Source organism: Gekko japonicus, unplaced genomic scaffold (genome assembly GCF_001447785.1).
Source record: "Gekko japonicus isolate JY-2015 unplaced genomic scaffold, Gekko_japonicus_V1.1 scaffold43, whole genome shotgun sequence".
Lineage (NCBI taxonomy): Eukaryota > Metazoa > Chordata > Lepidosauria > Squamata > Gekkonidae > Gekko > Gekko japonicus.
The window spans coordinates 376,627-399,153 of record NW_015173123.1 but is presented as its reverse complement, the minus strand read 5'-3'; the positions used below and the strand labels follow the sequence as shown (position 1 = coordinate 399,153).

Genomic DNA, 22,527 nt, shown 5'->3' with positions numbered 1-22,527 from the left:
ATACCGACTATGACAATGATCTTTATAATGGCAGGAGGAAAACAAAAGACTCCTTGGTTAACAATCTTGGGATAATAGCCAACTGATCAACAAGCTTATCCTTGTAACATTAAATGGTAACTTTGAGGGAGATAAACATGGGGAATTCACTTCCTATAACCAGAAGGGTAAGATTGTGATATACTAATTATTACCATCTCTTTGTGATAATATGTTGCACTTTGAAGTAGGGTCACTTCCGGAAAGCAACCATCAACCACTTTCTGAAGCTCTGTGGGATTGTGGGACACCAATACCTCATATTGGAATTACAGCCAATGTTCGTTTGAGATGGACCTATCTATACACTTCAAATTACAACAGGTGCTGGACAGGGAGCCACTTTTTGAGATAAGGGGAAATTTTCTTGTAGCAAAAGACATAGAGACTGCCCTGACACTATATGGAGAGCTAATTGGATCCTTGAGGCCTTTTCTGATCAAGAGCGTTAGAGTATCAAATGGCAGAGGGCAATTTAAGAACAACTGGCTTGATACAGAATGCTCAAATCAGTGTTCCCTCTAAGCTAAGTTAGAGTTTTTTAGCCTCCAGTTTTTTTGGCTCCAGTTCACACATTTTTGTCTTAGCTCAGGAAGGATGGCTCCAGAGCAAACTAATTTATGCAGTAGCCAAATCCCTCAGTCACAACTTTAATGCCAGTAGCTCACAAAGTAGAATTTTTACAAGACTCCACAGCTTAGAGGGACCATTGGCTCAAATAGGGGGGGGGGGAACACACACACTAAGATGTGCTGTTAGGGTCTACAAGCAAAAAGAAACAAACTGCTTACCTAAATCTTTCTTTGAGCTCCATAATAAATATAAACGCCCACTCAGAGGAGAAAAAAAACTTGCCTCAATAAGAGAATCTTGACAAGAGCTTGCCTTGGCCTTGACTCAGAAAGACATTAAGAAGTTCTGGCGCAGGGAGGGTACGCCATGAGTTAGATTCCTATGTATCCAAGGACTGTTGGAAAGAATACCTTTCTAAAATATTTAATGATCAAATCAATGAGGATAATGTAGTCAAATGCCCTATGATGAATCCATTAACTAACTCACCTGTCTGGCCTCCTGTATCAGTGAAATAAAATTTCTATAATTAGGAGTAATAAAGCCCCGGATGAATATTTTATCCCCCCTGATTTGCTTAAGACTTTCCAGGGCTGTTTTAGCCACCCTATTTACTCATGTAGATAGGTCTGGTAGGTTCCCTCAGGAATGGACCTCTTCTATTGTGGTCCCGATTTATAAGAATGTACAAATCCAGCTAATTATTGACCAATAAGTCTGCCGGATGTAATAGGAAAGCTTTATGCAAAACATCTCCTATTGAACCTGGAGACATGGGTAACTGAAAGTAATTTGTAAGCACCAGAACAACTTGGATTAGGCAGGGACATTCCACCCTGAACCATTGCCTTCTACTGCAACACCTTATCAATGAACATTCTAGGCAATTATATGTGGCATTTATCGATTCCAAAGCTGCATTTGATTCCATCTCAAGATTCCATTTATGGAGAAAATTAAGCAATATGAATATAGATAACAGGCTGCTAGAATGTATACGGACACAAGTTTAAAGATCAGACTATGTGTCCATGGCCAATTGTCTAGCTCAGTTAAAACTACAAAAGGGGCCTACCTAGGCTGTATTTTGGCTCCACTGCCTTTTAATCTATACATAAATGATATGGTAGAATTCCTGTCAGGTTTTCATTTCTTCCCAGTCACAGTAGATAGAAAGACAATTTCAATTTTGGTCTGTGCGGATGACACACTGCTACTTTTCCATACTCTAATTGGTCTTAGAAGGCTTTTGAGACAGTTCAGCTCCTACTATTAAAAAAAACCTACTAAATGTTAGTTATGATAAGATTATGGTTTTTGGTAGAAGACCACATTTTCATAAATGGACGGATGAGAAACTATTAGGACAGGTATCTAGCTTTAAATATTATGGGGTGATGTTTCATTAGTCAGGCTCTTGAACAGCTCATATTGAGTAAAGTATAACCTCGAAAAAGCTGCCCTTGGTCTTCCTTAGATTTTATAGGAGAAGAGCAGGCTGTCTGATTCCTCCAACTTAAGACATGTATAAAATGAAACTACTGTCCCAGCTTCTGCAAGGAGCAGCAATTTGGGGTTCTGGAAATCTCCAGTCTCCAGTAGTTTCTAAACTACTCAAAACGAATTTGCACACTGGCTGTTAGTTGTCCCACCATCAACATCCTCAGTTTTGATGATCAGAGTAGAATTATCTCTACCCTCAATAACAACCTTAGTTTATAAAACAACCATTAATTATTGGCTGAAAATAATTTTCTGTACATCCTCAGGCCTTTTGACTTTGGTATATGGAGAGCTTAATACTTGAGGATCCTTGGATTTTATGTAACCAAGTACTCATAAAACAAAGATTGTTAGACCAGAGTGCTCAAACCGATATAGGCACTTTAAGAATACCTATACTTTATAGAGAGCTATCTTCCTCTCCCCTGACTCTTCCAGCGTACTTTACCAATTTAATGAACTTCAAGTACAGAAAGGCCTTTACCAAGGCACATACTGCTCATAGTCTTGGAAGGCCATTGTAATGAGATCCCATATTGGAAAAGAGTCTGCTCCTGTGATCAAAAGTTTATTGAAGATTTGTCCCACGTCACATTCCAGTGTCTAAGATATGAGGCTAAACATAGTAGATTTTTGCAGACCATAAAATCCTGCTTCCCAGGAAGGTCAGACCAGGAGAAATTAGTCATATAATTGGTAGACAGGGACAGATTTATTAGTTTCCAAACTGCAAGATTTGCTGCCACTGTCATAGAGGATAAAAAGATGACGGGGCATGCTGACTGAAGTATGTCTGACCCGTGACTGCTCCACACTGGGTCACTTGTCATTTGTAATTGGTCTCTGGACTTTATGGTCTTTCTTTTTTCTTATTAGCCTTTTTTTAGTGATGATTTTGTATTTTAGTACTTCCTGTTAAAATATCCAATTTATTATTTTATTATTTTTCAGAATTTGTCTTGAACATTTGCATTTTAGTTTGGATTGTTGCTATGGCTTCTTCTTTTTTTGCTAATGCACGCAGCTGCCTACCGAACCGATAAGGGCGCCCTACCAAAAAAAGCAGTCAGCATGACAGCCAGATCGGGGGCCATCTCCAGGCCTTCACAGAGGCGTGGAGCCTAACCACCACGAACCAGTGGGTGCGGATGATCATTGCCCAGGGCTACAGAATAGAGCTCACTGGTTCGCCCCCTCACAGCTTCATCCCATCGCCAGCTTCACGGCTACAAGGAGCATCTACGACAGCTGCAGGAAGCAATTTTACACCTCCGAAACATCGGCACCATAGAGGAAGTGCCACACGGAGAACGCTTCAACGAAATATACTCCGTCCTGTTCATTGTCCCAAAGAAGTCAGGGGACTGGAGAGCGGTACTGAACTTGCGAAGACTAAACAGATGAGTGGCAAGAAGGAAGTTCCGGATGGAGTCCCTCCATCACATATTGCAGGTGTTGCAGCAGGGAAACTTCCTGACCTCCATGGACCTCAAGGAGGCGTACTTGCATTTCCCAATACACCCCTCCTCCAGACAATTCCTGCGCTTCTGCTTCCAGGAACACCATTTCCAGTCCAAGGCCTTGCCCTCTGGCCTCTTGTCGGCCCCCAGAGTTTTCACCAAGGTTATGGTTACTCTGGTGGCATCCTTACGCCTGGAAGGGATCCACATGCACCCATATTTAGACGACATCCTTATACGAGCGGGGGACTACCAGATGGCAGTACGCAACACCCAGAGGGCAAGAGAGTTCCTGTGTGCTCACAGCTTCCTCATCAATGAAGAGAAGAGCCACCTTACACCCACACAAGATCTTGTGCACCTAGGCGCAAGGCTGAACAAGCCACAGTTTCGCTTCCAGAGGAGAAGTAGCTGAAGATCCGGACCCTAGTGGCGGAAGTCAGGACCAAGGAACGAGGGGACCTCATGCAGCTAGCTGCATTGCAAGGCTTGATGATTTCAACGATCCATCTGATTCCTTCGGCATGGTTCCATGCCAAGCCCTTGCAGTGGACCCTTCTTCCCTTCCAGCAGGACATCGCCAAAATATGACAACTCCTGATAAGGGTATAAGAAGGGCTGCGAAGGGAGCTACAATGGTGGGTGCAACCATCAAACTTGAGCAAGACTGTCTGCTTCCTCCAGCCCCAGCAACTCGTGGTAACCACAGATGCGAGCAAGAGAGGCTGGGGCGCACACTGCAATCACCTCGTCACACAGGGCAGGTGGTCCCCAGAACAGGCTGCCCACAGCATCAACTGGCTGGAGCTTTGGGCTGTCACACTAGCACTGAGGGCGTTTCAGCACCATGTTCAGAACCAGCACGTTCTAGTGTGCACTGACAACATGTCCACCAAAGCGCACATCAACCGACAGGGAGGCACCCGGTCGAGGTCCCTCTGTGCGGAAGCCAGAACCCTACTACGATGGGCAGAGAAACACACCATAAGCCTCAAGCCGGAACACTTGAAAGGCCTATCCAACCTCCAGGCGGACTGGCTAAGCAGAGAGGATCTGGACTCAGGCAAATGGGCATTGAACCAGGAGGTCTTCGCCCAGCTCACACTAAGGTTTGGAAGCCCAGTGATGGATCTCATTGCGAGCTCAAGAAACCACCAAGCGGAACGTTTCCTGTCCAGGTACCAGGAACCAGCTGTGGAGGGAGTCGATGTGTTATCCCACACCTGGCCAAACAGTCTCCTGTACGCCTTCCCTCCCACAGCTCTAATAGGGGCAACACTCAACAGAATCAGATGGGAGAGGGCCACTGTAGTGTTCGTGGCTCCGCACTGGCAAAGATGGCTGTGGTTCTTGGACCTGGTTCAACCGGCCTCTGAGAGACAGTGGACACTGCCTCAGAGGCCAGATCTTCTGCAACAAGGACCCATCCTACACCCGGACCCAAACTGGCTATAACTTACTGCATGGAAATTGAACGCGCAAGACTAGAGGGCAAGGGATTTCCCCGTGAGGTGGTCAAGGTCATGCTGCAGGCAAGAAGGCCTTCCACTCGCCGCATCTACAGTTGTACGTGGAGGACATTCATAAATTGGGCCTCTACACTGGGGATACCTCCCCTGTGGGCCACGGACAAGGAAGTCATTTTGTTTCTATCTGAAGGATGGGGAAGAGGACTTCGCCCAAACACATTGAAGCAACAAGTAGCAGCCATACAGGCATGTCTGGGACATGAGGCGCGAAGGAAGGTCCATGAGTCGGTACGTTAATAAGTTTTTGAAGGGAGTAATCCAGCTGGCTCCTTCAGTATGGCACAGGTTTCCGACGTGGAGCCGTTACAAAATATTACTTATCAAGGCCACCTTTCAAACTCATGAGGACGTCCGAGTTCCACCTTTTCTCATGGAAGGTCGTCTTTCTCATCGCAGTGACTACAGCCAGAAGGATCTCCAAACTGGCTGCATTATCAGCAAGGAAGGAGCTTTGCGTCTTCCAGAAAGACCCATCCTTCATTCCCAAGGTAAATTCGGCCTTCCACCTCAACCAGCCTATCATGTTACCTTCATTTTGCCCAAATCCTTCACACCCTAAAGAGAAGACCTGGCACAAGCTAGACATACGTAGGGCTCTACGTATATATCTGGACAGGACAGCCGGCTTCTGTCGATCAGACGCATTGTTCGTGGCATATGGAGCCCCCAATCAAGGTAAGAAAGTCTCCAAGGCCACCTTGGCCTACTGGATCAAGCAATGTATTGCCAAGGCCTACGAGGTGCAGGGGATCTCACCCCCAGCCCACTTGACGGCGCACTCCACAAGGGCGGCAGCAACAACAGCAGCCTTTTTTCACACGAGCCACTGTCGAGGAGATATGCAGAGCGGCGACCTGGAAGTCTTTCTCCACATTTGTGAGACACTATAGAATGGACCAAGCGGCCTCGGCTGAGGCGGCATTTGGCAGGAGAGTATCACAGCAGGTGGTGAAGACATAACTTACCAAAAAACACTGATACTGTAATACCGCGATGTAGGATCAGTCACCCACCCCCAAAGAACAGCTTGGGTACAGCTAACCAGTTTCTGGATGACTTCCCCCCACTGGAGGAGAACGGTACATTGGACCTACCTGAAGTTTCTTTCTCTAAAGTGGAGGAGAAGTCATCCACATCCCACCCAAAAAGGCTAAGGCTACGAGAAGACCAGGGTGGAGAAACTCAGGTTAACTACAACACAGATACTGTGGATTTAACAAAGACATAGGATGAGAGCCATCCACGGACAGGGCTTGGACATGACTGGAGAGGTCAGCCTAGGCCACTCCAATAGGAGCCATGCAACAAAAGAAATTTGCATAGCCTATCGAGCGAGTAGAGGCGTGACCTAACCAGTTCCTGGATGACTTCTCCCCCACTGAAGAGAAAGAACCTTCAGGTAGGTCCAATGTACCGTTTTCTTGCCTTACTTTTGGGGCAACCAGTTCCTGGATGACTTCTCCCCCACTGAAGAGAAAGAACCTTCAGGTAGGTCCAATGTACCGTTTTCTTGCCTTACTTTTGGGGCAAAATACTTTGCTGTAAAAAAAATTGCAGTAGAAGGGATTATAAACGCTGTGTAGCCCTAAACTGCTCTAAAATAGAAACTTTATTAACAATATTATCAAATGTCTAAAAGACAATAAGTATAACAATCAATGTACAACACATACAGCAAAAAATCATAAATGAAACCCGGCTCATAACATAGAAGGAGCCATATAGTACAAATCAGTGTATAAACAATGATAGAGACATTGTAAATGTCTTAATCAACAGTGTGGCTCCAGACTCTGTATACAGCCGTGGAATCAGCAATACACATTAGTCATGAGACAAGGATTCCAGATGTGACCTTGTTTCGAAATCTTTTTCAATCGTGTCTGTTGTGTCAGGCAATGTATTAAGTCACAAAAAGGACAATTTCACATGATTATCATGGACCCAAAGGGTAAAAAAAATTGCAGCCCATGGATTTTAGTTGATACCCTCTAATGAATTATTTTCTACATTAGAAGACTCAGGACAGCTTGCAAATGCTAGATAACAAAGTTTATCTTATCCTAAAGACAGTTTAAAAATCTCATTGGCTGCCCACTGTTTCCTCTTCCATTGCGATGTAGTGATCCCTGTTTGGTGGCATTCTCATACATTATGCCCTTTTCACATCCTCTCTGGCCTCAAACTTGTATAATCTCATGAGTCAGGAAAAAAAATTTTCTGTTTCTGAAATGTCATAGACCATACAGGAATGGGCTTTTCATTTCAGCTCAGGCCCCAGTAAAGGATACCCGCTATCCCTTATGCTTAGATCCTGCCACTAATTTTCTTAAGCATGTAGCCAGTGTTCTTTTCTTCCTATTCAAGTTCTCGGCCTTTTGGCTAAGATCAAGTGTAGTATCCTATTGGAACTATCTGTCCCGTTCTCACTTCAGAACTTTGAATCAAATTTTGAAAGGCATTTTTTTCATCCTAGAACAAACAGGTTTGTCTCCCTGTCTAAATGACCTGTGCAGCACTTGGCCTCTTCTTGCTCTCTCAGTTGGGTGAAGCGTAGAATTTTTTTTTACTCTGGAAGTAAAAGGACCTCAGTGCAAATTATTCTCCCCTCCCACTTGCAACATTAATGAAAGTGCCTTCCTGAACCAATCCATTATACTATACTGTCTTTATAAAAATGCCCCCAGAACAACTCTGTTTTACTTCGTTTGTGGAATGACAGACATATGGGGAGCCTTCCTAACCGCCTCAGGCAGGCCATTTCACAAGGGAGGGGCAATGCAGGGAATGCATGTGTACAGGAAGCTGTTAATCTTACCCATTTGGAGGGTGGCACCTTTGGAAGGCGTTGCTCAGTTGGGTGAAGTTCATGTGACAGAGCATAAAAGGAGAGGCAGTCCCACAGGTCTGTGGGACCAAGGTCACTAAGGGCTATACCAATTTGGTGTCATGGTTAGGAGCACGGACTCTAATCTGGGTTTGATTCTCCACTTCTCCACATGCAGCTGCTGAGTGACCTTGGGCAAGCCACAGTTCTCTCAGAGCTGTTCTCCCAAGAGCAGTTCTCAAAGAGCTCTCTCGGCCCCACCTACCTCACAGGGTGTCTGTTGCTCTGAGACTCCAAGTGAAGGGCGGGGTATAAATATGGTGATGATGATGATGATATAATTCTACCAGTGGCTTTAAGTTTGTAGGATGGATGTATCCCACTAGTTCAGTACCTAAAATAAAGAGAGAGCTGATGTGCTTGCTGTACAGGTCTTATATTCCTTGCAGGTTTCAACAAATGCCCCAAAGAGAGGAGTGCAGGGAAGAGATTGATTTCCTTGCCCATTCGGTGGAGTGAGTGAAATAATGGTATAAAATAAGTATTTTAATAAACACTCAGGGGTCATTTGGGGCCGGAGTGAGCTGGAGCAGTGCTCCGGCAGCCCAGGAGCAGGGACAAATGGTGGTGGCAGCAAGCACCGCCCCCAGCTCCCAGCGGGCTTGCAGAGGAAGCAAAAAGAGAAGGGGTTTATAGTTTAAACTCCTTCTCTCTAGAGAAGGAGTTTCCATTGTATTCTGTGGCCCCATAGAATACAATGGAAAGATCGCACCACCCCTGATTCTCCACCCCACCCCGCCTTGGCAGGCGGGCTGGGGGAAGGGAAGGGGAGGCTTTTGAAGATGCCTCCTCCCCCTTTTTGCTTCCCCTTCTGACACACTTCCGGTTATGTCAGGGGGCGTGATATATGCTAATGCTAGGTATGCTAATGAGCTCCTGCCCCTCTTTTTAAACAGTAATTGCAAATTAGTATATTCCTTTAAAAGTATATTTTTGTCTGAGCTTTAGTCTGAGCTACTCCTGAAAATCCAGTTCTAACTGGGGGTAATTTTTTCATTTCCACAGCTGGACTTGATCACAGATCTGTTGGGAACACCGTCACTGGAAGCAATGAGGACGGCTTGTGAAGGCGCCAAGGCACACATACTCAGGGGTCCTCATAAACAGGTGAGTTTGTGGTGCCCAGAATGGTGATCCCTCTGAATTCTTCAGCCATCTGAATTCTACAAGCAAAGCATAGGATGCAAAGAGGCTTTTCCCATGCCTGGGTTGAAAGAAGCGGAATACAGACTTTATTATTAAATGGCTCAAGGCACAAGAGTGTTTGTCCCAAGAAAGTTAGGTGCAAATCAGTCAGGCAGAGCTTATTTGTTTTGAGAGCTGGTTCTTTGAAACAGAAATGTGTGTGACTGAAGTGGCCATGGCTCAGTGGCAACAGAGCACCTGCTTTGCATGCAGAAGGTCCCAAGGGCAATCTCAGGCATTGGTTTTAAAAAAAACTCTTGGGTAGCAAGGCTAGGAGAAATGTTCACTCAGTACCTTGGAGAACTGGTTTCAGTCTGTAGAAACCCCTAGGCTAGATGGTCTAAAGGTATATATAAGCGAATCCTTTGGGATTTGCATTAATGGTCCTGTTTTAGAATACTTAAAATGGTAGTCTCTTTGTAGTTTTGTTAGCTAAAGGTAAATGTAAAGGTTCCCTTGCTCGAAAGCCAGTCGAATCCGACTCTAGGGTTGCAGTGCTCATCTCCGTTTCAAAGCCGACGAGCCAGCACTGTCCGAAGACATTTCCGTGGTCATGTGGCCGGCATGACTAAACACCAAGGCGCACGGAACGCTGTTACCTTCCCACTGAAGTGGTGTCTATTTATCTACTTGCAATTTCTTGCTTTCAAACTCTAGGTTGGCAGGAGCTGGAACTAGAGATGGGAGCTCACTCCGTCATGCGGCATACTCGGCTCTCGAACTGCTGAACTACTGACCTTCCACAGCCTGCAGTTCAGCGTCTTAACCACTTGTGCCACCGCAGCTAGTTAGCTAGTGACTGCTTAATTCGTTCTCTTTTTTCCGCTCTCCTTTTCTTGTAATGCGTGCCGTATGGCAGCTAAGAGTGTGAACTGGGAAGAGTTTTGTTCAGGTCTTCACTCTGCCACAAACTCTTCTGTTGGCCTCAGGCAGGCCATCCCATCATTCTGAGGGATAATCCTCTGAGTAAACTCATAAATGTCTCCATCTGTTGTTGCAAGGGCAGTTTTGTGCTGGTTCAATTTTCAAAAAAAAATTTATGGGCAAATTGAAGGATGTTACCAGAGCAGTGGGTGGTTTTGTGTTAGCTGCCGCCTAAATGCCAGCAAAGTTTTCATAGCATTTGAGTAATTAAATGTAGATAATGTGTGTGGTAGGGGCCGCAGTGTCTCAGAGGTTAAGACACTGAGCGGCAGACCAGAAGGTCTGTAGCTCTGTAATTCGAGACCCTAGTGCCGCTTGATGGAGTGAGCTCCCGTCTCTGGCCTCAGCTCCTGCCCACCTAGCAGTTCGAAAGCAAGAAATTGCAAATAGGTGCCGCTTTGGTGGGAAGGTAACAGCATTCTGTGCACCTCAGCATTTAGTCATACCAGCCACATGACAATGGAGAAGCTGGCTCTTTGGCTTGGAAACGGAGATGAGCACCTGTCAGACTCAGGCTGTATCTTGAGTTATTTACTGCATTACTACCTGCTTGTACCCTGTTGTTCCCTGTCCATCTGGTTCTTTTTCCCCAGCCCCTTATCTATTGCCCTTGCTGACATGACATTCCTGGGGGGAGGGGAGTGTGAATGTGTGTGAGTCTGATTGAACGTAGGAGTTAGAGATGTGCTGCTTTGTAAAGGTAAAGGGTTTCCCTTGCTCGAAAGCCAGTCAAATCCGACTCTAGGGTTGCGGTGCTCATCTCTGTTTCCAAGCCGAAGAGCCAGCACTGTCCAAAGACTTCTACGTGGTCAGCCGGCATGATTGAACGCCGAGGCGCACCTATTTATCTACTTGCAATTTCTTGCTTTTGAACTGCTAAGTTGGCAAGAGCTGGAACCAGAGACAGGAGCTCAGTCCGTCATGCGGCACTCGGGTCTCGAACTGCTGAACTACTGACCTTCCACAGCCTGCAGTTCAGCCTCTTAACCACTTGATCCACCGCTCGAACACCCAAAACATGCACTTCAAGGCATGAGTTTTCACAGACTCTCGTCCTTGAAGAAAAGACAAGACTTTGAATGGCTAGCCTGTACCCATATATCTGTCAGGGGTGCTAGTTTCACTTTTGTGTGTGATGTAAGACTGGAATGTGGCTTTTGACTATACCTTGGGCCCTGTTGCTATACCCCTTAGTCCTAACAAAGACTTTCACCTTCGAAGCATCTCAAATCTCTTCAATAAAATTTCCTTCAAAGAAACCAGTGTTGAGAGTGAGTTTGACTGAGGGCCTGACAGCACTGCCCCCTAGAGTCGGATTTGACTGGCTTTCAAACATGGGAAACCTTTACCTTTAACCTTAATGTGTGTGGTAGTTAATATTTTTGGTTATACAGTATGGGATTCATGAATCCTGCAACTTTCTTGTGTTGTGGCCAATACAAAAGAAACCTGAGTGAACACACAGTGAATGAACACACACACATACACATACAACAAGCATAGTTCATGGGTGGAATTTTGCACATTCTTGTATGCTGATGGCAGACTGTGAACAGAAGCACTTTGTCTAAATGAGAGTAGATTCAGTCCAGTTACTTTAAACCTACTTAACTTCAGTTTCTTTTAACATTTGTGTCTTAGAATTTTCAGTAGATGTTATAAGGAAATAAAATTCAGTGCTAGGCAATGGAGGAGCAGCCTCCAGACATGAAGAATGTCAAGCTGTCCCGTTCTAGAAGGCACATTTCTAAGCCAAGCTTTTTCAGAGGAAGCTACTTGTATGTGTGTGATAAGTGTGAAACTTAAATTAACTTTTCCAGACTGTTAAAAATAAACTTTATTCCACACGCAGACCAAGACATGTTCATCAACTAGTTTGAAATGGTGCCACAAAGGGAAAACCCTGTTGGAATTGTGGGGGTTTATTGTAAAGAACTGGGTGCCTTTTAATTCTTTGGGAAATGGTGGCATGGCTTGAAATGGCGTGTAAAGATTTATGAGCCCCGTGTGTCCACATAGGGCCCATAAATGACATAACTGAGGAATTATAAACCTATCCTGTAGATTGAGAGTTCAGTTTTTTCTCTGGTTATTCTAGTCAACCCGATTAGTCGATGGTATATAAATACAATGGGGAGCCAAGTAGGCCTGTTGTCTTCTTGGCTCCCTTGTATGGTAGATGGCTGCCTCTGCCTTTGGATTTGATGACTGGCTTTGCTGAGAGCTCAACTCCAGCCATCATTAATTTAACATCTTTATATCCTGTCCCCTTATCCAGCAATTCCGGAGGTGGCTTACAAATGGGAACAACAACAATTTCTCACTGTGTTCCTTACATGCAAAACTTTCATTCTAATTCTCCCCTCATCCCATCCCCCACAAAAACAATGAGAGAGAAGCTGTGTTGGAAGAAAATCACAAAATCCATCACATCTTGCTCATTTGGTAACATCCCATTCTATTAATATTGTTCCATAAATAGCTTTGTAACATCCCATTCTATTAATATTGTTCCATAAATAGCTTTGGAAAGGGCCTGACTGCTTAGTGGGATTACAGGCGGTGTGTATTTTGCTCCTCCTACATCTCAATAGCAATTAATCATCACCATTAATAGGAAAGCCGTTATATAATTTCCCCCCCTTCTCCTGATGGCTCTTCCCAGTGCCTGCGCGCACTCCAGGCCTCCTATAATAAGCTTTGCTTTTTGAATTTGCATTGGAAAGCAGGCTGTTTTTGAAAGCTCCTGTTAAGGAAATGATAGTGTAGGAAGTGCTGGAGAACAAACAGCTTCAAAGCCCAGAACTTTAAGCAATGCACTTTTTCTGTTTGCATAAAGAGGTCAGAGCTATTTTTGTCGTTTTAAAATGACTTTTAATTTGGGGATTTTCTCCTATATTATTCTAATTTAAACCTAATCAGGCAGTTGTTTATTGTAAAGGTTGCTCTCCTAGGTCCACTAGAAAGCAAGTCCCACTGAGCTCAGGGGGGTTTACCTGTGAGTAAGCATGCATCCCTCATGATCTCATGGATCTCATGCAAGCCCCCTTGCCTTGACGTGGTGAGGGGGCTTGCATGGTTCAATGAGGCTGTGGGCTATGCCGTGGAGGGCCACAGCAGAGAACTCGGACAAAGTGTGATCCACTGGAGAAGGAAATGGCAACCCACTCCAGTATCTTTGCCAAGGAAACCCCATGGACAGCAACAAAAAGCTAAAAGATATGAGGGGGAAGATGAGCCCCTCAGGTCGGAAGGTGCTACTGGGGAAGAGCAGAGGGCAAGTGCAAGTAACCCCTGAAAGAGTGAAGCTGCAGACACATGATTTGCAGACACATTTCAACTGATGGTTTCCCACTCTGGTTGCTAACCCACTTGCAAGCCATGATTTGTCAAATTTCCTTATTGATATCTAAATATGGCCCTGCAGCATTAAGAGTATCAGAATCTCCTTTACTCTTGCAAACTATTATTGAACATTGGTATTGAGAGTGAAACCTACAATATTTGTTTAGAAAATGTTTATAATGTTAATATGATATGCAGAGTCTCAGGAATGAATGGAATAAAGAGCTAGATTGCCTTATTTTGCCACAGAAATGGGATATGGCCCTAAACTTAATTCCTGTTGTTTTTATGGATCTCAAGCTACAACTTACTAAACAAAAAATTACATTTAGAATATATTAGACATCGGTGTTCCCTCTAAGCTGAGTTAGTGTGAGCTAGCTCACAGTTTTTTAGCCTCCAGCTCACAGATTTTTGTCTTAGCTCAGGAAGGAGGGCTTCAGAGCAAACTAATTCATGCAGCAGCCAAATCGCTCGCTCACAGCTTTAATGCCAGGAGCTCACCAAGTAGAATTTTTGCTCACAGGATTCCACAGCTTAGAGGGAGCCTTGTTAGACACTGCAGTGCCTTTTTACTAAAGGACTAAGTAAAATGCCTAATAGTTGGCACTGTAATTTACAAGACATGTCTCTTTAAACATACGCTTTGGGTCTGTATAGTTATTCAATCTTTTGGGGAGGAAGTAATTGCTCATATCACTTTTGTTCTGGAATATTCATTCATCTTTGAGGATGCTTACGTACTTTTAAACTATTTATCTGTCTCCTGGACACTAACTGATAGGCAATGAAAATGGACCCTCCTTGCCCTTGCGTTTGCTAAAAGGCTTACAACACTAGAGAGATAAATGCCCCCCTTTCATAATCCAGTGGGTTAAGGATGTTAGAACTCTGTCAGTATTTGAATGCATATGGCATATAGACAGCAATTGTGCTTGGACATATTTTTAGATATTTGGAAACCTTTGATAGGTTTGTAGAGCTGCCACCATTGTTATTTTTTTTAAATTTCTTTTCTTTTTGTGGGTTGCAATTAAAAATTAAGAAATAATTTTTAAAGAAAGTATCTTTCTCTTGTTTGGTGTGGTGTGTTAATTAAGGCTGTACATTCACCTGTTGATTATTTTTTCAAGCCATCAAAAGAAAGAGATTTCCTCTATGTACTAAATACAAAGTATAAAGAGACATGTATCTCTTTCCAAAGCACAGATCTAGGAGCAGTAATAGTAGCTTCAGAAGGGCACCCCATCTCAGAAATTAATATTCAACTCTGTAATGAAAGAAACTAAAATCCATTCTGAAGAACCTTATAAATGACTTATGAGAATTTAAATGAATGTTAACAGAATACATTTTCTATGCGTATATTATAGTACATAGCATTCTTGTGGGTATCATAACAGAAGGCTTTATGCCGAGTAAGATTTTTTTTTAAGATAGATGATACATTTAGGAATATTATTCATTCATTCATTCAAATTTATACCCCACCCTGCCTGCCAAAGCAGGCTCAGGGAAATGGGGAAACTATATCCAGGTCAGCAGTAATAATACAGAGCATTTATATACATTTATGAACATGTGAATTAGTTTCTAAGTTATGGATTGGGTATATTATTTTGGCTTGTTATTTAATTTTACTGTTGATACTCTTTTATTGGTTTCCTTTCTGTAAGCTATGTTGAATTTATGTGTAGAAAGCAGAGGATCTCTCTATATAATAATTCTGTTTTGGTCATGGACTCTCCTGAACATTCTACACGCTCTCAAATTAATTGGCCCCCTGATCTGTCACTTAGAAGCTGTCCTTATCCACTGGCTGTGTTGCCTGAGTCTCGCCTCCAATATTCTAAACAGTTTGCTATTCCTCTCCCCCCAGTAGCCAGTCGGAACACAGAGGTCATTTGCATATGCGGCCTGATTGGCCTTTGCCTCTAACATTCTAAACAGTTTGCTGTTGCTGTTGGGAGTCACTGAATGTGTCCTGAGTCTTCCATTAAACGGTCACTGGAGTTGCCAAAATACATATCCCAATCTTCCCTTAAGCGATCACTGGAGTTGCCAATCTCCTTGTGGAGCCGGGAAATCTCCCAGGAATCACCATGTTCCCCAGCCACAGCACATCATTTCCCCTACAGAAAATTTCCCAGCTGCTTTGGGCAGTGGACTCTGTGGCATTATACCCTGCTGAAGTCCCTCCGCACCCCAAACCCTGCCCTCCCCAGGCTCTACCCCTCATATCTACAGGTCTGGCCCTCCCCTTAGTATTGCCAGCCTCCAGGCAGCACCTGGAGATCTCCAAGATCAGTTCTCCTGGAGAAAATGGCTGCTTTGGGCAATGGACTCGATGGCATTATACCCTGCTGAGGTCCCTCCGCACCCCAAACCCTGCCCTCCCCAGGCTCTATCCCTCAAATCTACAGGTATTTCCCAATCCAGAGTTGGCAACCCTGTAACTGGCTATGGAACCAGTTTCCAGACCCTTGGAACCCAGAAGACATGGCATAGGTTGAGGTGTTTTCTACCTTAGCTGCCACTGCATAACCCCAAATCAACATAAGTCAGGGGTGGAGGGAACCATACCTGTTACCATGAGGCTGTCCTCCCATAGTACCCACTTGGGGCAGCAAAAGGACTTGAGACAGCCCCGCCTTATAGCTAAACAGAAGGAAATAAACATGGCTTGCCTCCTTCTATTTTCCCCTTCCCTGTGCCGCCCCACCAGCCACAGCCGGGACACTCACCTGGAGCTTCCTTCTAGAGCTCATTGCATTTCTTCCCACAACGGGCCTTACTCCTAGTAAATATTTAAAATAAAACTAGTGTGTGAGTGTGCTCAAATTGCTGCATAATCATTATGCCAGTATTTATGACAGCCCTGTACTGTACACCTGTATTTATTTCTGTGTGGTCAACATGGGGCTGAAAGTAGATAGCCCATCTTCCTGTGTTGGGGTCTCTACCAATGCCTCCTTGGAGTCTTAGATGTTGTATTTCACCAGTGGCCCCCAGAGATGAGCTCATGGGTACTATGAAACCAAGTGGCTGCTGAAATGTTTCTTGGCATTCACTTCCTTCTTGATTCTTGGAGATAAAATTCAGAAGTTCTTAAATGCTGCAAAAAAAAAAGGAAAAGGAAAATTTTAGTCACTCTCTACTAACTAGTTAACTAGCAAGCTGTCTGAGAGCTTGTTGCTTTGTTGACTGGAATGTACTCTCTTCCTGCAAAATCTGAAAGAGGGGGTTTGGTATTCTCAAAATGACTGATGGAGATTGTTAATAAATTCTTTTGCTCTTCCTGTCCAGTGCAGCTGTTTACACTGAGTTCCGATGCCTTAAAGGGATCTGTGCAACAACCTTAAAAAGAAACCTAGTCTGCATAATTACAATCTGTACTAATATAAAGTATAATAGCTAATTTTCTGCCTGGAATATTGATAATGGGATTGTCCATTTAAAGAAAACAAGAAAATCTGTATTTTGATTAAGTCCTGCTGGTTCCAATGTACTAAGGTAAAGGCGAAGGTTTCTCTTGCTCGAAAGCTAGTCAAATCTGACTTGGGTGTGTGTGTGTGCTCATCTCCGTTTCCAAGCTAAAGAGCCAGCGCTGTTCAAAGACATTTCCGTGGTCATGTGGCCGGCATGACTAAATGCCAAGGCACACGGAACACTGTTACCTTCCACCAAAGTGCTACCTATTTATCTACTCGCAATTTCTTGCTTTCGAACTGCTAGGTTGGCAGGAGCTGGGGCCAGAGACAGGAGCTCATTTTGTCATGCAGCACTGGGGTCTCAAACTGCCGAACTACAGACCTTCCAGTCTGCAGCTCAATGTATTAAATCTATGAATAAATCATGTTTCCTGCTGTGGTAATAATTTTGTACTATTAACTCTATTATATTTATGTGGTACACATTAAAATAATACACAGTACCTAAGTTCTTCAGCTGAATGTTGTTTTTCTATAAAATGATTTACTAATAGGACATTGAGAATTTAATGTTTTATCATAGATTTATGTTCTGATATTCTTGTTTTTAATGCTCTATTTGTACTTGTTTTCTTTAAGTGGACAGTCCCATTATCAATATACCAGGTTAAAAAATCAGCTATTATAATTTACACTAGTACAGGCTGTAATTAGGCAGACTAGGTTTCTAGTCCACCACTCTTAACCACTACATCAAACTGGCTCTCTGGCACACAATGGTGAAACAAATTTAGAGTCCGGTGGCATCTTTAAGACAAACAAAGGTTTATTCAAAGCTTTCATGTGCATGCAGACTTTTTCAAATGCAATGGGAGATAGATCCAGTTGGTCAGCCATGTTAGTCTGAAGCAGTACTACAAATTTAGAGTTAGTCTTAAAGGTGCCATTGGACTTTAAATATGGAATAGGAGGTAAGGTTCAAACAGCAAATTAGCATGTAACGTGTAAGAAATGCAAAAACAGTGTTAAATAACAAGCTAAGATTATAAGGTCAACAGTTGTAGAACAATAAATATGTCAAAATAAGTCTGAGACTCTCCATTCACTCCCAGAGCGTGGAGGTCACTTAACAGCATTTTTACTTTCTTTTTCGAGGTGGGAGCAGTGTATGTCAGCCAAACATTCCAGTATTCGTTGTACTACATTCAGTATTCTAAAATACAGAGGATGTATTTTAGTGTATTTCTTTTTCAGATGTATTTTAGTTTATTTTTTGGTGTGTTCTGCAGTAGGTTTTGTACACAGCGCCACCACAGGTTTAGTCAATTAACAATGAATTTGTACAGGAGCAGTTTGGAGACAGTTTTGAAGATTTAGCCATTAAATGCTTTGCTAGCAGCTGAGGTTAAGGTGCCCCCCAAGGAGCCTTCTTCTGAAAGTACTGGGAAGAAAGGGGGGGGGGGGGGGTAGCAGATTTGAAGCTTGCTGGTGAACTAAAGTAAATCTCCCTGTAAAAAATGGTTACCCCACAACAACAATAAATTAGGTGGAAAGGAATGAAACAGCCAGCCAGGTAGCCCTTTGGTTGGCAGCGTAAAGGCCTCATCCCAGCCAGCTGCACAATCCATGGTCATTTCCTGCATCCAAAAACCCTGCCAGATCTGGGGCATCTCGTCCCACATTTCTACTTGGTAAGACTTCTTGAAGTTTTGAAACTCAAGTGTTTATACTTGGAAGTCACTGAGGTGGTACCCACGTGCTGTGTGCTGGCACCTGCCTTCAGCACCACGTGATCTTCACAGACTGTATGGTGCTCTTCCATTGGTATCTCACCCTTTCTCCAAGGGGTTCATAGCCTATCTGGAGGTAATCCAATTTTAACTTCTCAGTAAGACAGTGGACAGGTGAGATTGACTTGGCCGAAGGTCAGTGGCACCCTGACCTAGAGGGCCCAGGCTAGCCCAATCTCGGAAGCTAAGTAGGGTTAGTCCTTGGATAGGAGACTGCCAAGGAAGTTCAAGGTTGCTGTGCAGAGGCAGGCCATGGCAAAATCACCTTTTGAACATCTCTTGCCTGGAAAACCCTGTGGGGTTGCCATGAGCTGACTGTGGCTTGATGGCAAGTATTCAAATCCAGTTCTTGCTGGTTCAGGTACCACTCTCAGACTCTTGTCCCACCCGTGGGTGGTCTGCTGACCATTTTTACAGCTGTTTTTGAGGTGGCTGGGATGGGTGATCCCGTCACCAGTGCAGGGAAGCGGGAGCTAGGAAAGGCCGACTCCTAAGCTGCTGAGCTGTTCCCTAGGAAGGAGTCTAAAATCTCTCATGGCTACAGTTTTGGTTAAAAGCTATTTTTAAACCATGTGTGTTGTTCATTTAGGGTCAAGGGGCATAGTGCTAAGCTATCTCTTGGTCTCTCACCTTACATCGAGGGGACTTGCATCAGCAAAAAAAATCACAGTAAGCAGATAATTTTTAAAAAATTGATAAATTAGCTAAACTGTATCCAAGGGCCAGCAGCAATTTAAAACAGCAACAGCAGCAGGTTTCAGAATTTAAAACTAATAGAAAATCCAGAGCCAATAAAAGCAGCCAAAAACAGTACTCAACAGTAAGAGAGAGTCAACAGTACATGTTAAAATAGTATCTTGGCAGGGATACGAAAAGTAAAAAGTTCTTCATAATGTTATTACTGATTGATTGCTAATCCTGCTGTTTAGAATTTTTTTTCTTGAATTGGTACAACTTTACTATAACCTGGTTCTCATTTGAAACAGAGATGAGAATAGCAAACACAACTATGGAATTATTATTTCATATTGTTATACAACTTATTCACTGTTTTAGGCACGGTTTGCTGCTGTTTATGTTTTTTGTTGTTCTGTATTTGAAAAATTAATTAAATTTTTTTTAAAAATGACAAATCTCTAGACTGTCTGGCGTGAGAGGGCCCCAGCAGGCTTCATGGGGCAGGGAAGTCCACCGTTTCTGGGGGGTCTCAGCTACAAGACCTCCTCACTACAGCTCACGTAGCCATTTGCTGTTCTCAAAGTGTGAACAGGCTCCTGTGGGTAGGGGAGCAGCTCTTCAAGGGGCCCTGCTCCGAAAACCGTTTAAGGCTTTAATGTGCAACACCAGCATTCTGAAATCAACCCAGAAACAAAATCAGGAACCAGTGAAATTGGGCCAGGATGGGTATGTAAGGATCTTGCGGCTCATGGCTGAAGGGATTATTGTACTGGAAAACTTACGGCCTGCTTTTCTGTTTTTAAATTATGTTCAGTGCACAGTTAACTTGCAGAACTGCTGCCATAGGATGTAGTAATGGCCGAGAAGTGAAATGGCTTTAAAAGAGACAAATTAGACAAATTCATGAAGGAGAAAATAGTTGACAGCTGTTAGCCACGGTGGCTCAATGGAACCTTCGTGTTCAGAGGTGGGATATGCCTGAATGCCGGTTGCTGGGGGAGGGACAGTGGGGGGAAGTCCCTGTTTGTGGGCATTCTAGGGCATCTGGTTTGCGAGTGTGTGGAATGGGGTGTTGGACTACAGGGATCTTACCTTCTTAAGGGACTGTACAGTTTTAAGTTAGTGCAGAGTTGTTTAGTGTTGAAAGAGCCAACGTTGTTTCTACTCTGTAAAAGTGCATGTATGACAACTTAAAACAGCATGTGTGTGCACGCGCACCCACTGTTCTTGATTTAGAAGTAACTGCCTGCATCATGCGTGCCCTTTGTTCCACTAAGGCTTGATGTCTCCTCTCTTCTCTTTCACAGCCATCCCTTCCTGTCCTGTATACATTATCTAGCCAAGCTACACATGAAGCTGTTCATCTCCTTTGTAGGATGTTGGTCTTTGATCCAGTGAGTCTGTGTTTTTGCATATATATTTTTGCATTTAAAACAGAGATGGCAGTTGAAAGAAATGTTTTTGTATCATATGCATATGTAACTAAGCAAGGCGCAAACAGGGTTTTTTATGTATCCGATTGCAGGCTCCAGTATCCATTGCAAACTGCTGTGGGTTGGAGAGGCAAGTTACCAACAGTAGAGAAAAGTAGTAAGGGATGGGAATAACCCCATTTGCCCTCCCCACAAATAGACATAGGCAAAGGTTATGTCCCCAGAAAATATCCTGAGGGATGCCTTTGACTGTTGGGCGAAGGGAGGGGTTGGGCTTTAAATTCTTCCCAAATTATAACAAAAATAGGGCCTTTTGGGGGGGGGGTGGAGGGGAGAGCAGGATTCAAAGTGCATTCTCTGAGGCTCCCCCGCTGTTATTTAATTAATTGCCGTCTCCCTGCTTACTCCCATGCATTTTTATGGGCTTCCACTTGTTCATCTACGTTCCTCAAGTGAGCATTAAAAAGAAAAAGAAAAAGATCTTGTAAAAAGAAGGCATCCGATCCTCTCTAACTTTACCCAGCCATGAGCTCTGTCGGTACGGCTGGCATTCCTTGGAAGGGAAGTGGCATTCTGCCCTCTGAGGACTCATCCCGTACTCTTTTCAGTTCAGGTGGTAGAAGATTGGGTAATTTCACATGTGATGTGCAGGGACTCTTTTGCATTTTATTTATTTATTTATTTTTATTTATTAAGATTTATACCCCGCCCTCCCCGCAAAGCGGGCTCAGGGCGGCTTACAAGGGGAAAACCCATATAAAACAGATAAAAACAATAAAACATTAATGACAATTAATAAAAAAAAATTCTCAGTTTAACAAGATGGTCTCCGGATGGTTCTCCAGGGTGATGTTATCCTATAGCTCAACCAGGTAAATCCAGTGGCCACGCAGAAATTATGGCAGATCTTCCTGGGCCATCTTAACCCTGATGTTGTCCACCTCATTGGTGGCGGTGGTAGTGGTGGCCCCTATGTGAAAGCCTGGCAGAAGAGCTCCGTCTTACAGGCCCTGCGGAACTGCATTTTGCCTGTTATGGCAATTTAGCTTCACATCTTCTTACCCTTTGCATTTCATCGCATCTTGCTTACTGGTGGGCTTTCCTCTTGAGCGCAATGTCCTTGAGCTAAGTACATTTTCACAATAAAAGAAAGGCCCACCTATGGGAGTGGGAGGAAGGCTCACAGAGATTAGAATTAGTCCTTTCCTTTCCCCCCCCCCCCCCCCCCCCCCGTATCCAGCCCCTCAGAACTTCCAGGATGCCAGAGGATGTTTATTTGAAAAGTTTCCCATCACTGAGAGGCCCAGGAGGCCGACATTAAAGGTGAGGGAAACACTGTAACTTCGTAACAGAGTATGGCACCATTTTTTTCCAGGCAACTTGCAGCCAAACTTTCTGCTCAAAGAGCACCCAAGGGGGTTTACAAAAAACAGGCAGCTAGAGCAAAAGCTCAAGTAAAATAAATGGCTTAAATTAAAATCAGCAGCAAACTGCATGTTTCCATAGTCTTGTCTAAATGAAGCTGCTTCGGGCTGGCCCAAAATACAGACCAGTGGAGGTGCCTGGCAGACCTTCTGTGTCCAGGGCATTCTGTCACTGGGATTTTTTGTGTTTGAAAAAGCTCTGTCCCTGGTAGCCTGCAGAAGAGAGGGGTGCTGTTGTGTGGGGCTGGGGGAGGGGCAGCCAGTTAGCAGGCTTTCGTGAGAGTTCTGTAGCCAGTCAGTGGGTTGTTCCTGGTCATCCTTGCTTG

General features: G+C 43.9%; 1 protein-coding gene across 2 annotated transcripts in view; it reads left to right on the top strand.

Moving 5' to 3' along the window:
- NLK (nemo-like kinase) overlaps positions 1 to 22,527 on the top strand; it is a 202,154-nt gene that overhangs the window by 164,601 nt on the left and 15,026 nt on the right. For both annotated transcript variants that reach the window (XM_015421940.1, XM_015421942.1), the window contains exons 7-8: positions 8,997 to 9,098; positions 20,652 to 20,738. In XM_015421940.1, the coding sequence (XP_015277426.1) occupies positions 8,997 to 9,098; positions 20,652 to 20,738 (189 nt within the window). The remainder of the gene's footprint in view (positions 1 to 8,996; positions 9,099 to 20,651; positions 20,739 to 22,527) is intronic.